We start from the raw sequence: 23,795 nt of genomic DNA on the forward strand, positions 1-23,795 counted from the left end.
TTACTCTTTGTAATTGTGTCAATATTGACATCTGGGACTGGTTTATCTTCATTTTTAATAAACTCAAGAACATCCCTATAAAAAGGTATGCTCATTCAGCTGCACTTCTGTATCCTTTCTTAAAAAGAGAAAAAGTAGTGGAGCTATACTTAGATTTTCTGTAATTACAGACAAACCACAGACCCACCTAATCTTCCTAGAAGACTCCACTGAAAAACACTAATGTTAAAGTTAAAGGGTTATATGAAATGTAATTTTAATGGGTGATGTTATAATAAAATTGACAATAAATAAAATTTAAGTTAAAAAAATAAGCAAGGCTTTACTAATGTAATGAAAATACACTGATGTATTTCTGACTTCATCATAACCTCACAAGAAAGCATGTAATCTAAACAAATGAGAAGTCCACCTCAATTTCAGCAGGGACTAAAAATTCTAGCTTTCCAAGTGTTTCAGATGGCACTCCACTGGTAAGTTACTGGTTGCTAAGGTCAGCTTTTAATTGTGAAACCTAATGACCTCTTTTCAGCCTATATTCTATTTGCCCTCACTATGCAATTCCTAACATAGTTAACTATTTCCCTTTAACTTTCCTCCTAGCTTCTTTTTCTTTTCTTCTTCTTTTTTTAACCTTCCTCTGGTTTCCTACCCCTCTGAGCACTGTTTCTCTTCCTAGTTCTTCTTCCATTCACACCTTAAATGTAGGGACTTGTCTAAACTGCCTTTTCTTCTAACCAGAAAAGTTCTCCCTGGATGATCTTATCCATTCCTGTGCTTTAATTACTACCTACAATGCTACATGTTAGTGCCCTAATCTGTATCTCAGCTGAACATGCACCTTCTTTTGCAGTTCTCCTGGTTTCTACACACTTTGTCTGAAGAACTCCCCCTTTCCTATACCTAACAAAAACCTTCTCAGGCTTTAAGACTTAAAATGTCACCAACTCAGTGAAACTTTCACCAATTTTTCATAATAGTGTTAGTTAATATTCTACTTTAGAAATCACTTTTAACTATACCATCTTATGAGAATCTCATAAAATAGGCAAGTATTATCATAGAGATCAAGGAACTTGGACAAGGCAATATTACAAGCGGAAACCATTAACTTAAATCCAGATCTTCCCACTCTAAGTCCAATGCTCTTTCTAATACACTGAGTTGCTCTCAAAAGAAACAAGATTAGATAACTTAGTCTTACTATTCTTAAGAAAATGTCATTGCTCTTATCATTTCTTTTAAGAAATTAATTCCTAAATAAACATTTAATCCAGAAATAAAATAATTATTTTTAAATTATGCACACACAGTCAAATGGTAAAGATAAAAAAAAGAGCTTCATTAAGTTAAAGAAAAAAAATGATTTAAGAAAAAAACTAGCCGAAACCGGTTTGGCTCAGTGGTAGAGCGTCGGTCTGCGGACTGAAGGGTCCCAGGTTCGATTCCGGTCAAGGGCATGTACATGGGTTGCCGGCACGTTCCTGGTGGGGGGTGTGCAGGAGGCAGCTGGTCGATGTTTCTCTCTCATCGAAGTTTCTAGCTCTCTATTCCTCTCTCTTCCTCTCTGTAAAAAATCAATAAAATATATATATTATAAAAATAAAAAAAAGAAAAGAAAAAAACTAAAAGCAATAAAAGTTTACAACAGTCTCAAAACAAAGGAATAAAAAATTTAATTCTTGCCCTAGCTGGCTTGGCTCAGTAGATAGAGCATCAGCCTGCGGACTGAAGGGTCCCAGGTTCAATTTTGGCCAATGGCACATGCCTGGATTGTGGTCTCGATCCCCAATAGGGGGTATGCAGGAGGCAGCCAATCAATGATTCTGTCTCACCATTTATGTTTCTATCTCTCCTTCTCCTTTCCTCTCTGAAATCAATGAAGAAATATATTTTTTAAATTCTTTTAAATAAATAAATATTTAATTCTTTACATATTAAATAAAGAAACTGAAAATCTTGAAGCCAATAATCTAATACATAGACTTGGTTAACAAATAAATGATATATATGACCTTTCATAAAACCACCTAAAACTCCCTAATTATAGTTTCTTTTTGTTTTTTTTATTTTATTTTATTGATTTTTTTTACAGAGAGGAAGAGAGAGGGATAGAGAGTTAAAAACATCAATGAGAGAGAATCATCGATCAGCTGCCTCTTGCACACCCACCACCGGGAACGTGCCGGCAACACACTGGGGATGTGCCCGCAACCAAGGTACATGCCCTTTACCGGAATCGAACCCGGGACCCTTCAGTCGGCAGGCCTACGCTCTATCCACTGAGCCAAACTGGACTCGGCCCTAATTATAGTTTTGTTTAAAGGAGAAAGGGAATAAATAAGACTAATAAATGTGATTACACTTAGAAAACAAAAATCATCAGTAATCCTGTGACTAGGAAGGGATTAGGCATCCTGGAGATGGTTAGTGGAGGATTAAAGGACAGAGCTCTAGAACAAGAGGCCACAGAGCAGAATACTGGAAGGAGTCAAAGAGTTGAAACATGTTGCAACCATTATAGAAAGACTGGTTCAAGAGATCCATCAATGGTTGCTAAATATAGAGGTAGTGAATTTAATGAGAAGCAAGATATCAAAGTGTCCCCCAAAGACAGATTATGGAGGTAGGGGACAAATTGTCATGAAGATGGGTATCCTATGCCTCTGGATGTAATGGTCTGAGAAGGCCACATCAGCTACGGCAGTGCTATAGCTGGGGATACATAACATGAATCTAAGCAAGAAGAAAAAACATCAGTAAACCCAAATTGATTACCAAGCTTGCATCCTTCAAATGCCAAGGTAATGAAAAACAAAGACTAAGGAACTAGACCAGATTAAAGAGATTACATAGATTAGACAACTAAATGAAACACGTGATCCTGGACAGGATCCGAAGGAAAAAATGCTAAAATAAAAAGTTATTTATTGGAACAAATGACAATGCTGGATTATAGATTGTAGACTGTACTGATGCTAAATATACTGAATATAACAGGACTGTGGTTGTATAAGGAAGCATCTTCATTCTTAAAAAATACACACTAAGGTAAAGGGACATGAAGTATACAACCTAGACTCCTATGGCTCAGAAAACATGTGAATGTGTGTCTGCACGTGTACAGAGAGAGAGAGAGAGAGAGAGAGAGAGAGGGAGAGGGAGAGAGGGAGAGAGAGAGAGGGAGAGGGAGAGAGGGAGAGGGAGAGAAATGTAGCACATTTTCAAAAACTGTTGAGTCTGCATAGAAGGATGCTGTCTGTATTATACCTGATTAGGCATCTTGGAAATGGTCAGTAAAGGATCATCATTTTTTGTGAATCTGAAATAATTTCAGAGTAAATCATCAAAAATTAGTGAAGAGGAACAGGGTAAGCTTTTACATTTTTTACATAAATTTTGTCATTTGGCTTGTTTTTCCGAAGCAAGAAATATCACCATTTTATGAGAGAATATAGGCTCCAAGAAGATTAAGTAACCATATCCAGAACAGGAGTCTCCTTGTTTCTATACAACCCCATTATGTTGCAATTCATTGGCCAAAATGTTTCTAATTCCTCAAAGCTTCAAGGTCACACTGTCTACTCAAAATCTTCAACTTTTAATGAGTTGTAAGGCTTCTCTAATAAAAGCACTATAAATTTCAGCAAATAGAATAGCATATCTAGCTGCTGAGAAAGTAGCATATCCTAGAGTCTAGGTGCAAATTCAGTCAGTGCAGTGTTTTAGTGTGTGTGTGTGTGTGTGTGTGTGTGTGTGAGAGAGAGAGAGAGAGAGAGAGAGAGGGAGAGAGAGAGGGAGAGAGGAGAGGGAGGGAGGGAAGGAGGGAGGGAGGAAATATCTTGGGCAAATTAATCACTTGTGTTCAATTTCCTAAATGGCAAAGTGGGATAAAAGAAGTATCTGGTACCAAGCAATAGGATTGTTAGGCACACTGAATGAAATAATAAAGGTAAAGTATTAGGTACAAATGTATAAGCTCTGGATAAATTTTAGCTATTCTTATTTTAATTCAACCTGTTAGTCACCTCAACTGGTTATAGTCAAAGTCATACATTTTCCCCCAAAAATCTGACAAAATAGCGTATCAGAGGCTCTAAGAGGAAAACATCTTAGATATTCACAAACCAGAAAAGTAATTAATTGTAAGCAAATCACATTCGAAACAAGCTGATGCAGACTTATGGATTAATTCAACAGCTGAAACGTTTTGCTAATAAAGCTGTAGAGCTGCAGCAAGCTCCTTGTTAGAACAATCCATCATCTAAGTGCACAGAACGAAAAGAAATTAAGTTATCTTACTGTTAAACTTTTCTAACCTGAGAATAAGGACGAAACAAAACAAAAACATATTTCTATATTCTGTATATAATAAGATTTCAATCAGTTTAATAGTCAAAATTTAATCCAAATTTCAACTAATAGCATTGCCCTACCTAATTAGTAAAATTTAAATTTAAATTTAATTATAGGCATTGGCACCTCCAAAGTCAGGAGCACAGGTACTTTACCCTAATTTAACATGAATCCAGTGACAACCTATTCTGTGACCATAGTGTAGTACTGACAGACTAAAAATAAGAAAAAATGTGCTGAATCCGGTTTGGCTCAGTGGATAGAGCATCGGCCTGGGGACTGAAGGGTCCCAGGTTCGATTCCGGTCAAGGGCATGTATCTTGGTTGCGGGCACATCATCGACCAATGTTTCTAACTTTTTATCGCTCTCCCTTCCTCTGTAAAAAAAAAAATCAATAAAATATATATTTTTAAAAAATAAGAAAAATGTAAAAATGATTACAATAAAATATAAAGTTACTATGATTCTTTAGGTTTTCCAAATAAAACCATTTGGAAACCACTTTTCCGGTGGTACTTAAAATATTTCGCCTTAACTTTTTAAAAAACAAAGTGCATATATATTGTTTAGTGTTCATTTTTAAAGTTCACATCATTCATTTGTAAAATTTTAGCTTTGTTCATAGTAACACTAAATACTCTCTAACCATATGCTTATTATTGTTTGCGACCGGAGGGCGGTCTGTAGTGCAAAGGATATCGTCCATGAACATCAATGTTTGCACTCAGCCGGCTTGCCCCTTCCCAAAGCGCCCGAACACCTGGCTCCTCACTCCCAACAGTTTCCCACAAGCAGCTCTCCCACCCCCAGCTCCCCCCCCCCCCCCACCTCCCAAACACCCTAATAGGCGAATTTCTCCAAATCTGATCAAACATTAAATGGCTTAGAAATGTTTATTCAAATATCTGTGTTCCAGACCAACGCACAGTCCTTGGGGATGGGACTTAGGCTCTCCAAAAAGGTTCTTCTTTCACTGAAGTTTGGACATGACTGGGGACCCCTCCAAACTCTCTCCCCAGCAACTCCCCGGACTCCCAGCTCACTCCGCCCCTCCGCCCCTCCCTCCCTCCCTCCCTCCCTCCGGAGGGAACGTTACCTCCGCCCCGTGGGTCCCGGGACCGCCCCGGGCGCTCCTCTCCCCGGAGCCCCGCGCCCGCTCCTCCGGGGCCCCGACTGCCCCGCCCCATCCCGCACCCCGCACCCGGCTCCTCACTTCTTCAAGTCGCTGCTGAAGAGGCCCAGGGCGCCGGAGTTGGAAATGGCTGAGGTCGCGTCCTGCCCCAGCTCCGTGGCCTCGCCTCCCCCGGAGTTCTCATTGTAAGCGAAGCTGTTGCTGGACATCGCTGGGGGCCGGCGGGGTCGGGTCGGGTCGGGTCGGTCCCGCTCGGGGTTCCTCTCCGCACAGCAGCTGGCCGCGGGACGGACGCCGAGCCGCGGGACACGGAACCGAACTCCTTCTCCGGCGGAGGGGCGCGCGCAGGCGCTTCCGGACTCGTCACGGCTCCCGGAGCCGGCCCGGCGGTCCACCCCCTGCGCATGCCCAGTGTGCGAGCCGTCCCCGAGCCCACCGCGGCCGCTCCGGCGCCGGCCTGGACTTCCCTTCTCCGGGTTTTTGCGGTGTCCCAGGGGCTCCAAGCCCGGCGGTGCCCGAGGCTGGTTTTTAGGCTTTTAAAGTTCCCTGGAGGGAGGGAGGTCCCCTTTCTGCCCATTTGTATCCTTTAAACTTTGTTCCCAGACCCGCGTGGCTCCTGCTGGAAACCGGTGGCTCTCGGATTTATCCTGAAACAGCATTCACGCACCAGATCAGCTTTCCTAGGCACGTCACGATCTCTGTTCCTCTGTAGGCTGGTTTCTTCTCTCCCTCCAGCCAGCGGGGGCCCTGCTTTCACAGCCACCACCCCAGGGAACCTTGACCCATAGGCCTCAGTTGAAGGAAACCTTTCTCCCCTCTGCATTTTGTAAGATGAGCATTACTGACATCCACACCTGAATTTTTTAATACAAAAAAAGGGCTATATAAATTTCTAAATAAAATGCTAAACAAGTATTAAATGCAAACCTTAAAATTACCCAGTAGTTGTTTTTTTATCATATAAGAGAATTTGTAACATTAAGAAATGTATTATACTTGTTATATAATTATATATTAATAGATATTGGAAATAAATAACACTTCATCAATTTTCTGATTTAAATAAATAGTAAACTAGAAGTAGAAGAAAATAATCTTACTGTTTTCATGGATATGTAAAGAGAGAGAGATAATGTTAAAATACCTCCACAAAAGAGACAAAGTAAAACACACGTCATATTTAATAGTAAAGACACTAAAGGCATTCCAACTAAAGTCAGAAAAAGAACAAATATGCCTATTAACACCATTACCATTTAACGCTGTTTTATAGATTCCAGTTAATGCAATAGGACTAGAAAAATAAGTAGTGAAAAAGAAAAAAGAGATTATAATATTTATTGATATGATTGTCTTGCTGGACAATCTTAGAGAAAATTATTAGACCTTTAAAATGATTAAGCAGAATGGCCAGATTCAAAATCCAATAATACTCTTGCACACTGATAATATCTAACTAAAATATGTAATTTTAAAAGGATCCTATTCCACACTAGCAACAAATAAGCCTTAGGAATGTATAAAACCTAAGTGAAGAAAAATTATAAAATTTTGGCGTGTTTGGGGAGGTGAGAGAGAGAGCTGCAGGGGTCCAGCCAATCAGGACTGAGCAAGGTAGGCCAGCTACTCCCTGGAGTCCTCCCGTGGTCCCGCCCCATCTGGCCAACTTCCCATGTCCCTCCCTGGCCCCAATAATGTACAGGTGGTGTCCCTCCGCCTGGCCTACACTCTCACAACCTGGGACCTCTCAGGGGATGTCAAAGAGCTGGTTTTGGCCCAAGGACAATGTGCACTGACCACCAGGGAGTAGACGCTCAATGCAGGAGCTGCCCCCTGGTGGTCAGTGTGTTTCCACAGGGGACGTGCCACTCAGCCAGAATCCCTGAGCCAGGCTCACAGCTGGTGAGCATAATGGTGGTGACAGTAGCCTCTCCTGACTCCGCGGCAGTGCTAAGGATATCGACTGAAGGCTTAGGCCTGTGGGGAGCAGGCCTAAGCCATCAGTTGGATATCCCACAAGGGCTCCCAGACTGTGAGAGGGCACAGGCTGGACTGAGGGACCCTTTCCCCCTAGTACACGAATTTCTTGCACCGGGCCTCTAGTTCTATATAAATAGTTCTAGCAGTCTTTATAATCAGAAAATGACTCTTCTTATAATTTTACTTTTAAATATATCTTTATTGGTTTTAGAGAGGAAGAGAAAGGGAAAGAGAGATAGAACAATCAATGAGAAGAGAGAATCACTGACTGGCTGCCTCCTGCATGTCCCCTAATGGGGATCAAGACTGCAACCCAGGCATGTGCCCTTGACTGGAATCAAACCTGGGACCCTTCAGTCTGCAGGCTGATGCTCTAGCCACTGAGCCAAACCAGCTAGGGCTTCTTATGGTTTTTAATAGAATTTAAACTTTACAGATTAGTGAAGACAGGCGCTTCGAATTTCACAAGTATTTTCTAAGTGTTCATCATTTGAGTTTATCATTATAAGGAATAAAGCTACTCTATTGTTTTAATATTTAAATTTGAATTATAAATAAGCAATAATATGATCTCTAATAACTATTAGTTTCCATTTGCTAAGCTCTTTTTTTTAAAAAAAAATATTTATTGTTGAAAGTATTACATATGTCCCTGTTTTTCACCAACTGACCTCTTCTAGCCTACCCCTGCCCCTCCACCCCCACCTCAGGCCATTTGTTAAACTCTAAAAGTTTGAGCCTCCAAGTTAACTAATTTATACACACTTACCATGGTCCTGATTGATCCGCCCCTTCTTTACATCTCTTGAATTCATTGTCCCTAGTTTACTATACTCCAGAGAGTCTGGCTTTTCTGTTCCTTGTAATCTACCAAGTTTGTTCTGACTTGAAAGACCTTACTTCCTCAACTCTCTGCCAGCAACATTCTTCCAAAGGGTCTTCGAAAGGCTGGTTCCTTCAACTTTATTCTGACTTTATTCTATTCATCTGTTAAAGCAAATATCACCTATTCAGAGAAGTCTTCTCTGATCACCTAATCTATTATGACACCTCCTCCTGATCCCCATCCCAATGTTACAGAATTGATTGGTCTGATAATCTGTTTAGGTAGCTATGGGTCACTCTCTGATACATATTTCTCTGGAAGCTTTGCAATGCATTACAAAAGGACAGTTTTTTTTCCCAAATAGACTACAAAGTTTCTTTTGCCAAATGAACATGAGTTGCCATGCCCCCCTATTTAAAGAAACTGCATGATTAATTATTTTGGAACATGAAGAACTCTTCTGTAATTGAATTTATGCAATATTTTAATTTACCAAGCATTTTCAGATTTTCATACTTCAGGTTTTCTAAGACGATATACAACATTTGAAAATTAATTTTCAAAGTCCCAAGCTTCACCAACCTTTTGGTGAAACTCTTATAATTATTACATGCTAGAATTAGTTCCTGCATACACCTGCCACATATACCTTAAAAATGTCATGACCTCATTATTATATTTTATAATGAAATTAGTGGCCCAGTGCAGGAATTCATGCACATTGAAAGGAAATTAATTAGAAGCAATATTTTAATGTCACTATTCGCCCTTTCTCTATATAATAGAAGTGTCAACCAAATTCATGATCGACGATGACAGATATAAACACATGCGTGCAATTGGCACCAGAAAGAGCTTTATATGTATGTATCACACATATGCAAGTCAATGTTTATTTGTATTTTTTAAATATATTTTATTGATTTTTATAGAGAGGAAGAGAGAGGGATAGAGAGCCAGAAACATCGATGAGAGAAAAAGATGGATCAGCTGCCTCCTGCACATTCCCCACCAGGGATGTGCCCGAAACCAAGGTACATGCCCTTGACCGGAATCGAACCTGGGACCTTTCAGTCCGCAGGCCAACGTTCTATCCATTGAGCCAAACCAGTTTTGGCTATTTCTTCTTTTTTACAGTTGCATAACATTTCATTTTATGACTAACCCTCTACTGATGAACATGTGACTTTTTTCTAATCTTTAACTATCACAATTTATGCTTTCATCTTTAGATGAAATATGTTTTGTAGTATATTGCTACCTATGATTCTCTGCAAGGCAATTCTATGACTATCACAGAACCCTGATGTGGCATCACCCCCATTACTGCATCACTTCTCACAGATGCAAGTGAGATTTACTAAGTGCAATGAGAGGAGAAAACAAATTGTGAGCAAAGTGATAAAAAAAAATCACAGAGAAAACAATAACATTTGAACTGGATCTTAAAATATGGAGAAGTTAATTTATGCAGGCAAATGAGGTACAGAGAGACTTCATAGTAATGAAAGAATCAGAGGCATTTTCATAGACATTAGGATAATAGAGTAATTCTATATTTGAAGTGAATGTAAAAGTCTTAAAGGCTTAAAATTGAACAATATAGTTTTTGAGGTTAATAGTTAAAGGAAATCAGAAAGCAGGTCCTACAATGGTCAGAAATAAATCTTCGTGATACTATAAAAAATTTCCTAAATCACTGACATAGCACACTAAGGCATTCAAATGTGTCCATGCAGCTGGAGCAAATGGTGCCACAACATTTTGTATAATCACAGATGGAATGACTATAATGGAAGTAAAAAAGCAAAAGGGATAAAGCAAAACCGAATGGCCTTAAATTAGGTGGTAAATCACTCAATTTAAAATCTTGTAGTTCAGAATTCAAAGCAAGGGCCCATGTTTGAGGAGACTAATGGAAAATTTGCTAGAAGTCATTCAGAAGGCAATGAAAAAGAACACTGCATTTATAATGGGAAAATATTTCAAATCACTTTAAAATTCAATGTTAGAATAGAGAAAGAAATCATGGTACTACAACTTGAGAAAATATGGGCCATTGTATATTATTAACATGAGTACTATGGTCTTAATCAGGACTCTTTTTGTTGCAAGCAAAAGTATCCCCGTTAAACAACCTAGCAAAAAATAAATGGGAAAGAAGGGCGTGAAGAGATTTATTTTTTTATAGTTACTTTCTTTTTCTTATTGATTAAGATACTACATATGTGTCCACACCCCCTCTCCTCATTGACCTGCCCCCCTCCCCCTAATTCGTGCCCTCACACCCCCCTAGTGTCTGTGTCCATTGGTTATGCTTATATGCAAGCATACAAGTCCTTGGTTGATCTCTCCCCCACCCTCCCCTGCCTTCCCACTGAGGTTTGATGGTCTGATCAATGCTTCTCTGTCTCTGGATCTGTTTTTGTTTATCAGTTTATGTTGTCCATTATATTCCATAAATGAGTGAGATCATGTGATATATATCTTTCTCTGACTATTTCTCTTAGCATAATGCTCTCCAGGTGCATACATGCTGTTGTGAATGGTAGAAGTTCCTTTTTACAGCAGTGTAGTATTCCACTGTGTAGATGTACCACAGTTTTCTAATCCACTCATTTGCACTTAGGCTGTTTACAAATCTTTGCTATTGTAAATTGTATTGCTTTGAACATAGGTGTGCATATGTCCTTTCTGATTGGTGTTTCTAAGTTTCTTGGGACATATTCCTAGAAGTGGGATCATTGTGTCAAATGGGAGTTCCATTTTTAGTTTTTTGAGGAAACTCCATACTGTTCTCCACAGTGGCTGCACCAGTCTGCATTCCCACCAGCAGTGCATAAGAGTTCCTTTTTCTCCACATCTTCACCAGCACTTGTCATTTGTTGATTTGTTGATGATAGCCATTCTGATAGGTGTGAGATGGTATCTCATTGTTGTTTTGATTTGCATCTCCTGTATGATTAGTGACTTTGAGCATGTTTTCATATGTCTCTTGGCCTTCTGTATATCCTCTTTTGAAAAGGATATATTTAGGTCCTTTGCCCATTTTTTGATTGGATTGTTTATCTTCCTTTTGTTAAGTTGTATGAGTTCCCTATAAATGTTGGAGATTAAACCCTTATCGAGGATAACATTGGCTAATATGTTCTCCCATACAGTGGGCATTCTTGTTGTTTTGGTGAAGGTTTCTTTTGCTGTGCAGAAGCTTTTTATTTTGATGTAGACCCATTTGTTTATTTTCTGGAAGAGATTTATTGACGAGGGATGCACTGCCCTCAGAAATTAGTATATCTAGGGGCTCAAATAATACTTTCTGGGTTTTCTTTCCCATCTCTCAGCTCTGCTTTCTGTCTGTGTTGGCTTCATTCTCTTGAACCTCAGACAAGCCAAGTTTATAGATGAACAAGAGCTCCAACTCTACAAGATTACAGTTTAGCAACTCACATGAAGTGGGTTCTATTTTCTAGCAAATTCCCAGGAAAGAGCTCTGATTGGCCCAACTTGGGTCATGTGTGCCTATCACTGAGACTAACCATTGTGCCTGTGGATATACATTTTTATGACTGGTCAGCCCTGGGTTCACGCCTTTAACTGAGGGAAGTAACCTAGAATCAAATGAAGTAAGGAAGGCACAGTTTCAAGGTAGACAAAGGAGTGCTGGTACTGGATAATGGAGCAGGGATGCTAAGTAGACAGAAACAACAAATTTCAATGTCATATAGTAATGGTGAAAATACCTGATACCACCCTAACTGGTTTTTCTCAGTGGATAGAGCATTGGCCTGCGGACTCAAGGGTCCAGATTCGATTCTGGTCAAAGGCATCTATCTTGGTTGCAAGCACATCCCCAGTAGGGGTTGTGCAGGAGGCAGCTGATTGATGTTTCTCTCTCATCGATGTTTCTAACTCTCTATCCCTCTCCCTTCGTCTCTGTAAAAAATCAATAAAATATATTTTAAAAAAAAGAAAATACCTGTCACAAAATGTTATGTAAAAATGATAGAATAAAAATTATATCTATGCTATGATTACAACGACATAAAATTTTTAATTCATATTCACTGGAGTAAAAGGAAAATTAATAAGTAAGAAGCATTTGGCAATAGTTCTCAAGCAGGTACAGTTTTGCCCACCCACCTAGCCCCATGGCGAGGGTAAGGGAGAGAGAAATTTGGCAATATCAAGAGACATTTTGGCTTGCCACAAATGGAAGAGTGCTACTGGCATCAAATAGGTAAAATCCAGTGATGCTGCTAAATATCCTACAGCGCTCAGAATAGTACCCTTTACCCCCCAAAATAAAGAATTACCTAACCCAAAATGTCAATAATGCTACTATTGAGAAACCCTGGCAGAAGTGAAAGAGAAAAAGAAAGGGAAAAAAAAAAAAAAAAAAAAAAAAAAAACAACCACAAAAAACAGATTTTTTTCTTTAAAAGATATGTTGTTGTTTGCTCAATAGAAGGAAGGAAAGAAAAAAAAATTAAAAAATGGAAAAGAAAGCAAATAAAAATGATGGATGCTGATCTCAGAGATGAAAGAATTAGGGGCATAAGTATATTGGAAATCAAGATACTTTATTTCTAGTCCCATCTCTACATTTAACTATCAGCATGACTTTGGGACTCTGAGATTCGGTTTCCTCACTGGTAATATAAGGAATTGAGCTTATTCACTTGCCTCTGAGGTTCTTTCAGCTCAAAAATTCTATAACATTATCAATGATAGTTAAGCAGATTCAGGAAAAAGCTAATCAAGTATTAATGATCTACATGTTCCTGGCTACTTTTAAATCCTGGACTTCCTTCCTGGACACATTGTTGGATTTTTCCTTTGTTAACATTTTTGGTATGAAATGAGTTATGTTGCCAATCTTAAGCCAAATAGACTTTTTTTCAGACATTGGCAATAGAAAAAAATAACACATAGTCCATTTATTAGTGCTCTTTTTTTTCAAATTTTTAATTTTCTTTTAGTAAGAAAGAACACATAAGCCTGGACTCTGAAAAATTCTGTTATGAGCCTAAAAAGGCAAGAGAATTACTTTAGAATAAAAGATATTAAATAGATTAAAAACAAATGCAATATGTGATACTTGATTGGATCCTAGATTTAAAAAAACAGCATAACAGATATCTTTCAGACATTTAGGGAAATGTGAATATGGACTGTATAATAGATAATATTATTGAATGAAAGTCACCTTTTTAGGTGTCATAATGATATTGTGGTTATTGTCCTTATTTCTAGGAGGTACATGCTGAAATATTTATGGGCAAATTATCCTGATACTGCAACTTTCAAGTGGATCAGGAAGACATCGTCTTCATAAAACATATATAAAAGATGTAAAAAATATAGTTGATATATCTATGTATCAAGAAAGAAAAATGTGGCACAAAGTTAATATTTGGTTAATCTAGATAAAAAATATACATGTATTCTTTGTTTTATTTTTTCAACTTTTTTTTATTGGTTTGAAATTTTTTGTGTAAACAAAAAGAAAAAGCACATATATCTGAAATGTCAACGTTATAAAGGCAAAGTTCCAGCCAACTTCTTTCATGTACCTAATGGAGAATAGACTGCAGTGTGAACTGGAAGCCTCAAGTGATCTTCCTTGCACATGTAAACTGCTGACCTGCATGACTGAACATTATTTTGTAACAGTCGTCCACTAACACCATTGGTAAAGGAAATGTATTATTAACTTTCAATTAAATGTGATTATAAAGAAACTAGAGGCCCAGTTCATGAATTCATGCATAGGTGGGGTCCCTTGGCTTGGCTGGAGATGGGGGGCCAATCTGGGCCATCTTGCCCAGTCCCAATTGGGGCTAATAAGGGCTGGCCAGCTGGGCGGAGAGACCACAGGGAGGTTAGCCTGCTGTGGGAGTGCACTGACCATCAGGGGGCTGCTGCTGCATTGAACATCTGCATTCTGGTGGTCAGTGCATGTCATAGAGACCGGTTGACTGGTTGTTTGGTCAACCAGTTGTAATGGTCACTTAAGCTTTTATATATAGATGTGATAATCATGTAAGACCCCATCACCACACAAACAAAATAAACCAGGAAGATATATACACAGCATTTTTCCAAGAAATGCACTTGCCCATTACTTATATTTATCTCCCCTCACCTTTTCCAATTTAAGCTTTGGAAATCAATGTAAAACATCTCATGATGTTAAATACTCTCTTTATACCTAACTATTATACTGTACCACACCAAGACACATCATAATTAAAACACCAAAAGACAAAGAGAGAACATTAAAAGCAGCAAGAGAAAAATAGTTAGTTACCTACAAGGGAGCACCCATACAACTGTCAGCTGATTTCTCAACAGAAACCATGCAGGCCAGATGGGAGTGGCAAGAAATATTCAAAGTGCTGAATAGCAAGAACCTACAACCAAGATTACTCTACCAGCAATTCATTCAGAATTGAAGGTCACATAAAGAGCTTCACAGATAAGAAAAAGCTAAAGGAGTTCATCACCACCAAACCATTATTATTCAACACGCTGAAAGGTATTCTTTAAGAGGAAGAAGAAGAAAAAGGTAAAGATAAAAATTATGAACAACAAATACATATCTATCAACAAGTGAATCTAAAAATCTGATGAACAACCAAAACTGGTTTGGCTCAGTGGATAGAGGGTCGGCCTGTGGACTGAAGAGTCCCAGATTCGATTTCGGTCAAGCATATGTACCTTGTTTGTGGGCACATCTCCAGTGGGGGGTGTGCAGGAAGCTGCTGATCAATGATTCTCTCTCATCGATGTTTCTAACTCTCTAACCCTCTCTCTTCCTCTCTGTAAAAAATCAATAAAAAATAAAAAAATAAAAATAAAAATCTGATGAACAGAATAAATTGGTGAATATAATAGAATCAGGGGCATACAAAGGAAGTGGACTGACGATCTTTGGGGGGGAAAGGGGTGTGGGGGGTGCGGGAAGAGACTGAACAAAAATCTTACACCTATGGATGAGGACAAAAATCATATACCTATGGATGGGGGGGGGGGGTAGAGGTAAGGGCATGGGATGGGATGGGAACCAGATGGAGGAGAGCTATAGGGGGGAAAAAGAGAAACAACTATAATAATCTGAACAATAAAGATTTATTTAAAAAGTAATAATAAAAAATAAAGAAAACTGATAAATCTATTAATTCAGTGGGATTTTAATAAAGTTTTTTACTGTATAGTTATTTGATACTAGGGGCCTGGTGCATGAAATTCGTGCACAGGTGCATCCCCTAGGCCTGAGCAGCTCGAAGCGCAACATCTGGCATGGAAGAGCAGGTCCCAGCTGACCTCTGGGTCCTGGGCAGCACTTGGGCCCCCGGGCCCCTGCATGCCCCCTCTGCATGAGTCACGGCACCTGAGTCCCCAGGCAGAGATGCGGTGAGCACGACCAGACGCCACAGGCCAAGGTGCAGCGTGGGGCTCTGGGCTGCCCGGTAGCACCACACGGAAGATGGGTGGGCAGCGCGCTCTCTCCCAGATGACCTCGTAGACTGGCTCCTGCACGAACCCACAGGAAGCCTGAGTGGCCTCTGTTGTCCCGGCAGCTGCTTCCAGGATCCCCCAGAAGATGCCCTGTGGGTGCAGGGCAGGCTCCTTGTGGGCACCTGGCACCTGAGTATGGGGGCTTCCTTCGTGTGTGAGCTCTGGAATCCTGGGGGAGGGTAGCAAGGGAGTGAGAGTGAGCTTGGTGGACACCCCACATTCTCAGCGCACCTTTATCCCTGTCAACCCCACCCCCAGGTAGCTGGCGAGAGGTCACAGCACATCGCCAAAGTCCGCCATGTTCTGTGCCGCCCCCTGGTGGTCAGTGCACATCATAACCAGCGGTGGAACTCCTTGTCTCCCAGTCAAACTCCTGGTCTAATGACCACTCAAGGGGCCAATTTGGATATTAGGCTTTTATTGCATAGGACTGCCTGGGTAAGATTCTATTGTTCAAAGAGTTTAACAAAGGTTATAAATTTTAATTAACTCAGAGAGAGTGATGCATACTTGAGAAGATTTTATTTCCCTTTCATAATTGCAATCGATAGGATAAAATTGTCCTCAAGCAGTCATTCCTGTTACATTAGCATGTACAGTTAGTTTGAAGTCCCAAATGGTATGTTCTCCCATTGTTCCATGTTTCTTGATTGTTCAGGCTAATAGAAAGGGCCCGCATTCATTAGAATAAAAATGTACTAAAAATATCATCTGACCCAATTAGTAAAAGAAGCTCTTTGTCTGGGAAAAGTGGTAATTCCAGTTGTCAGCAGTAGAGGTAGTTGTTTTCACAGAAAACATGAGATACTAATTGTTATATTTGAGTTTCCTAATTATAATTTTAAATGTTAAAATCTTATAAATTATTGATGTTAAGTATTATAATTCCTTATCTTGTCTTTTTCCTTTTGTCCTTCCCCCACCTCTCCTTTTAGCAAGTTTATTTTACTATTCAGATCATTACTGTCAATCATTTTTTGTTTACTCAGTTTTTAACTCTCTTATTGGGTCCTCAATACTCTGATAAGCATAAATATTCCAGGTTAGACACTAGTATAATTATCCTACTATTATAAAACGACTGTTTCTTGTTGCTCCTGTAAGAAGATTTAAAATTAAATTGGACAAATATTTATTAAGTAATCATACAGCAACAGTACTGTAGAAGGTGGCATGGGAAAAATAGTGATGAACTAGTGTCTCCTTCAGCACAAGAGATTTAAAGCAAGAGTCTGGGGATAGTGAATATTAGACACTCCCCTCTGAAAACTATTTCATTTCAAATCCTCTCATGTGACCATGTTAGGGTGGTAGTGTCCTGAGACGAGATTAGTGTCAACATTCAAAAGGACAAGAGCAAATCCATGCTGACCTATTTGGTCCCTTCCACCTTCCCCATTAATGTTGCTGCCAGAGCAATTACCTCTGCTTACTGAATAATCAGTGAGACTCTGAGTGAGTTACTTACTCTCAAATTCAATATCTCCAACAGTAAAATGAAGGTAATAATATGAGTTTTAGAGCATGATAGTGGTGGTCAAATGAGATATGGAATTGTGAAAGTATCTTACAGTGCCTGTCACCTGTAGTCATATTATTAGGGTTTTTTTGTTTGTTTGTTTTTTTTCTCTTTCTGTATGTCTCCCAGTAGCACATCAACCCAATTGGAATATCTAGACAGGTAGGACCACGAAGGAGAATCGCAAAGATAAATAATAATACTAGGCTGTTGCCAGTGATAATGCTGTTAAGATGCTGACTTAAAACTTCTATGCAGGATAATGTTCTTCTATTTCCGTGGTCGGCAAACTGCGGCTCGCGAGCCACATGCCACTCTTTGGCCACATTTGGCTCTTCCACAAAATACCACGGCCTGGGCGAGTCTATTTTGAAGAAGTGGCATTAGAAGAAGTTTAAGTTTAAAAAATTTGGCTCTCAAAAGAAATTTCAATCGTTGGACTGTTAATATTTGGCTCTGTTGACTAATGAGTTTGCTGACCACTGTGCTATTTAATTTGTGTTCATTTCCCCTGCTTCCCTCCCTCCTCAACCCCTACAGCCCTCCTGAGAATCCCAACACCCCAAGGCTCCTTTCCCTACGTTCATAAAGTTCTGTAGATAAAAAAAAGTTGGAGATAAAACACAGCAAAGCACACAAATGTTCATAAAAAAATAATAAATTTAGATGGCACCATGAGAGTAAAAATAGGAATAATAATAGAAATTTAACATGTTTTATTTTTCTGATATTTGGGTAATTGGGCAAGATTCCTAAGAGAGAATGAGTAACTTCAATCACTTTAAGTATGGTAAAAAAATCATTTTAAGATATTGCCAATGGGCCAACGAGATAATGCCTTATAAAACTAGGATGTATTTGTCTTTATCATATCCATGATGACCTGTAACAGTTTTACTGCATAGAAGTACAATAGCTATGAATATGTGCATCTGTTTGAAGCCCTAGGCAAGTCAGTAAGACTAGCACATTGTTTTTACCCTCTTTAAACAGAGAGCACAAATAAATAATTCAACCAGAAACTAGCGTCCTTTGCGCTGATCATGCATTTAATTTAAAATAAATATAGCTCTGGCCAGGTTGCTTAGTGGATAGTGTCAGCCTGCAGATTGAAGGGTCCTGGGTTGGGAGTTGGATTCCTGTCAAGGGCCCATGCCCAAGTTGCAGGATCGGTCCCCAGTAAGGGGCGTGCAGGAGGCAGCTAATCAATGATTCTCTCTCATCATTGATGCTTCTATCTCTCCCTTCCTCTCCGAAATCAATAAAAAATATATTAAAAATGAAATAAAATAAATATTAAAAAATCCCTGAAATATACAACCTGGAAGCTATATTGGGACTATGTTGGAGAGAACCTTCATTTTATCCCGATTAAAGAAATTCTACAAAAATTGAAGTAGCAAGTGCTAACATATTATTACATTTTAGAATATGTTTACCAAAAACATACTTTCCTAAAGTATTTTTATTTAGTCAATTTTTTTGTCTAACAAGATAATAATTTACAGTGATAACACTGATCTAATTTTATTTTTTTCTGCTGAACTCAAGAGAATTCAATTAAACCAGCAATTACTAGAGTTCAGCAATACTTAAATAGCTAAACAGCTGAAATGGTATTGATAAATTATTCATAAAATGTAATTTTGATGATAATTTAACATTATTTAGTAAAGAGTTTAATTTCCTATCTAAAAAGTTATTATTTCCAACTAGGAAGTCTTACTCCAAATAATTTTATATTTTTGTTATATAGTAGCAAAAATTACTTGAAATGGCTGGAGGCAAAAAAAAAATAACTCTCTGAGCCCAGCAATTCATAACATTTCAATATAATATAATGAGTAGAGTGAACAGTAATGCAGAATCATTGTCGACTATTTTTGCTCTTCTCCCTGGCACCAGAGTGAAGAGAACAGCATTTGTGGAATACTGAGCATTTCAAAAACAAGAGCCAAGGTAATTTAAATTTTTATTGCTACATTTAGTCCTTGGCTTTAAACTAACAGAAAAAAAAGAAGAAAACTCAAAAAAACGTAATTTAACTAAATCACAGTCCCAATCAAATCATGAACAATCCAAATGCAACATTTGGCTTTCCTTGGGTTTCTTTTGTGTTGCTGTCATTGGACATGTCTGAATGACAAGCAATATTTTGCAGAAAAGGAGTTCAGAATGTTCTCTTGACAAGGCTAAGATAGGAATATGGAGCCCGAGGCCATCTTCTTATTTTGTAACTAAGATGCTTTTGCTGCACTTCCCTCCTACTATTAGTTGCCGTTGGCATGATTAACATTGGTTTCAAATTCCCAGTTCACAGGCTAATCAATCTGGTGAGGCTCCAGTAAATCTAGGTAGCTTACGTCAATTACATAAAAAATGATATTCTTCCTCATGGAACAGAGTGTGGAATCTCAGAGGGAAGGCGGCGGGAAGGTGGGCAGGTGGGAGGTAATCAACCAAAGACCTTGTATGTATATATTCCTAACCTATGGACAATAGGGTACTGAAGGCCTGGGGGGCGGGAGGGGGGAGGAGCAGGGGAGGAGAGCAGCCTGGAAGGAGTCAATGGGGGGCAAGAGGACATATGTAATTCTTTTAACAATAAAGAATTTTTTTTTTTAATTTTCTATTCATTCTTAGAGGAGCAATCAGTGACCCAACATGTTAGTCATCAGGGTACACACACACACACACACACACACACACACACACACTGGTTTTAAATATAGCATAACCTGTTTTTGCAGTTAAAATCTTAAAATTTGAATTCTTTTCAATGAGTATCTAAAATATTAACAAGCCCTAAGCAGTTTGGCTCAGTGGATGGAACATTAGCCTGTGGACTGAAGAGTCCAGGTTTGATTCCTGTCAAGGGCACGTACCTTGGTTGTGGGCACATCCCCAGTGGGGGGTGTGCAGGAGGCAGTTGATTCTTGTTTCTTACTCTCTCTCCCTCTCCCTTCCTCTCTGTAAAAATTAATAAAATATATTTTAAGTAAAATAAAATTTTAACAAAAAATAATAAATACACTATTTTAAAAATCACTTAAAATTTATTGATTTTCTGCTACATAACAGTTACTGTGCTGGACACAGTGAATATTAATTACTATAGAATCAGATAAATATTTACTGAATGATTACTCTGTGCCAAGCACTATTCTACATTCTTCTTTACATGAATCAGTCTAATTAATATTTACAACAACTCTATAAGCAGAAATAAGTCATGAGTTCTTCTCAGATTCCCACTCTGGTCTTCATCTGGTGGCACCATTTGCTGCAGGACAAGGCAATGTGCTTTCCTAGATCCTGCCACCTCCCTTCTTAACCACTTTGGTTACCGGAGACGTTGGCAATGCCTGACTAAATGGTCTAAGACCCCTTCAGGGACTGTGTGACCTTTCGCCTTTGTCCATTCTGCTTAGAGTAGAGCATGCCCCTTTTATTGCAGCTGCAACTCCTTTGATCAACTTTGAGAGTTGTCGCTCTATTATCTTTCACACACTTTCTTCACATGGCTTTTGGCTCACCATTCTCCCTTGTTTTTTCTTTCTTTCTTTCTTTCTTTTTTAAAAATATATTTTATTGATTTTTTACAGAGAGGAAGAGAGAGGGATAGAGAGTTAGAAACATCGATGAGAGAGAATCATCATCGATCAGCTGCCTCTTGCACACCCCCTACTGTCTCCCTTGTTTTTTCACCGAACTTACCTGCTTTGTCTCCTCTGCTATTTCCTCCTTATACTCCCCAACATTTGAATGTTCAAGCGCCTCAGAGCTCAGTCTTCAGTCTTCTTTTGTCTTTGCAGTCCATTTCTTTCTTTTTTTTTTTTCCAGTCCATTTCTAAGAGGCCCTATAAATGTGGGCAGAAGGCTCTAACAAATCTGTGTGTGCAGACAAACCAGAGTTCCCCTAGAAGAGCCCCCAAAATGAAGGGCTCAAAAACAGAGCTTAGGAGAACAGTTAAAGCAACTGGTCTGGAGGAGAAATGGCATAGAGTGGATGTAATGATCATTACTTTTAAAGGTTTCTAGGTAGAAAAGGAATTATGCTTTTTCTCTATAATAGGGAGAATCAGGACAAGTGAGTGGAAGCATGAGAGTGGAAGAGATCAAATAAATGTGGAGTCATCATAGCAGGAATGGCTTGTTTTGACAAAGAAAAAATGGTCTGACACTCAAAAGTATGTGCTCATGGATAAGGTGACCAGATTTTAACATTGGTAAAGCGGAACACCATTGACCCCAAAGGGGTGAGGGGGGTGGTTCTTGATTAAAAATTTGGTCTATATGGAGCAACAAAAATATTCATAGAATGCAAAAATAGTATTGTAATGTACTTTTTTAATTTTCAACATAAGTACAATTTACAAATAAAAAAAATTATGTATAGTCGTAAGTGTCACTTTCAAGGCTGGCACTAGACTTTTTGCCGCCACTATAAAATATAAATAATACGAGTACTGTCTGCTAAATTCAAGAAAATTTATGTATTTATGAAATAAATAAATAAATAAATAAATAAATAAATTGCTTACCTAAATTATCTAAATAGCTGATTTGTAATGACATCACTTATTTAACTAGCTTACTAGCACGCAGTACAATGTGTATCGTCTGAGAGACAGTTACAAAATGTTTTAATTGTTGCCAATCCCAAAAAATGCCATTGTTCATTAAGTCCAAATAATGGTGGTCGAATTCTAACAACTGATCAACAATGCGAACTTTGATAAGCAGTTCTCTATAATCAGTTCTCAACAATTATTTGTTACGTATTATTAAAGTTCAACATTATAAAATTAAAAAAATAATATAAAACTCATATCCTGGCTAAATAGCCACATGGCCGCCGAAAACCATATATTTCCTTCCCGTTCTCCTGCTGTTCCCTAGTTTGTCGTGCATTCTTTCCAAAAATCGGGACTTTTTTAAAACGCCGCGGGACGGGTGACAAATTGTTAAAAATCAGGACTGTCCTGCCAAAAGCGGGACGTCTGGTCACTTTACTCATGGATCAGGGATGCGGGGCTGAGGGGAGGGGAAGGAGTAATCATATAAATCGATCTCAAGCATTGGAAGGACTGTAGAGTTAGATTTTATAATGTTTGAGTCTACTCTAGTTTGGGGAACCTAAGGTTAATTCTTACCTTAGTAAACATAACCATCACAATTCCAGAAGAGAAAATGAAATCTGGCCTATGAAAAGTTAAATTCAATGAAAATACAAAAATTTTGTCATTGATTTAACATTCACATTTTATTCTGTCCTCTTTCATTTTCAGAAAGGAATCCATATGAAGCAAATCTATAAAGGAGAGCAATAGAGGTGAAAATATCACAGAAAAGGCAAGTAGTTTGACGAGTAAACTCATCGAGTTGAAACAAGTATGAAAACTCATTACAACTAGAGTTTTTCACACATCCCAGTTTCTCCTCCTCTTTAAATTTCCTAATAGAAAAAGTTGAATTCACATTATTTCAACTCCATTATTGCTTACTTCAATAATAAAAAAAAAAGATTATAAATACCCCCCTTTCCACATTTATTTTAATCTGGAGTGTTATGATCTCTCAGGTTTTATTTTCTAGTTTCTCAAAAGACAAAATCTTGAAAATCTCACTTTAAACCCATAGGGAATATGTCTATTTCTACATTATTAGAGCAGGTAAATTTAGAGGGAATAGGGTTTGATTTAACACCTATTAAATGCTATATATCAAAGAAAAAGTAAATACAACAATTAAGTTCTATTTTATTTTATATTTGAAGATAATCTTGCTGACCATTGTATTACTTGTACATTAGTAAAATTGGAAAAGGATAAATGTATAATCTCATCAGCTTGTATTGGTGTATATGTTTCTTTTTCCAATTCAACAGTCTTGCTAACTTATTAAAGGCAGAAACAAATCTTTTTTTAAATCATCAAATCTCAAATAAATCACAGATAAAAAAAAAACAGTGATTCATTGAACACATTTTGTGTGCCTCGTGCTTTACATATATTATTTTCTATCATTAGCAAACTGCTTTGTATTTACAAATGAGAAATCTGATATTTAAAGAGTTTTATTTTTCTTTTAATTTTTTATTTTTTTATTAAGGTATTATATGTGTACATATCTTACCATTGCCCCCCCACATTCCCCTCCCATACATGCCCCCACCTCCCAGAGTTTTGCGTCCATTGGTTATGCTTATATGCATGCATACAAGTCCTTCAGTTGATCCCTTATCTTCCCCACCTCTCCCTAACCTTCCCGCTGTAATTTGACAGTGTGTTTGATGCTTTCCTGTCTCTGTATCTGTCTTTTTGTTCATCAGCTTATAATGTTCTTTATTTTCCATAAATGAATGAGATGATGTGGTATTTTTCTTTCATTAACTGGCTTATTTTACTTAGCATAATGTTTTCCAATTCCATCCAGGTTGCTGCAAATGATAAGAATT

At 38.3% G+C, this 23,795-nt stretch overlaps 1 protein-coding gene across 1 annotated transcript in view; it reads right to left on the reverse strand.

The window, feature by feature from the left end:
- Nucleotides 1–5,903, reverse strand: part of AP3B1 (adaptor related protein complex 3 subunit beta 1) — a 180,623-nt gene extending 174,720 nt beyond the window's left edge. Inside the window, exon 1 of the mRNA XM_084881262.1 lies at nt 5,571–5,903. Within this exon, the coding sequence (XP_084737388.1) occupies nt 5,571–5,698 (128 nt within the window). The 5' untranslated portion in view covers nt 5,699–5,903. The remainder of the gene's footprint in view (nt 1–5,570) is intronic.
- Between the last annotated feature and the right edge of the window lie 17,892 nt (nt 5,904–23,795).

This window comes from Pipistrellus hanaki, assembly GCF_964339955.1.
Source record: "Pipistrellus hanaki genome assembly, chromosome: 4".
NCBI lineage: Eukaryota > Metazoa > Chordata > Mammalia > Chiroptera > Vespertilionidae > Pipistrellus > Pipistrellus hanaki.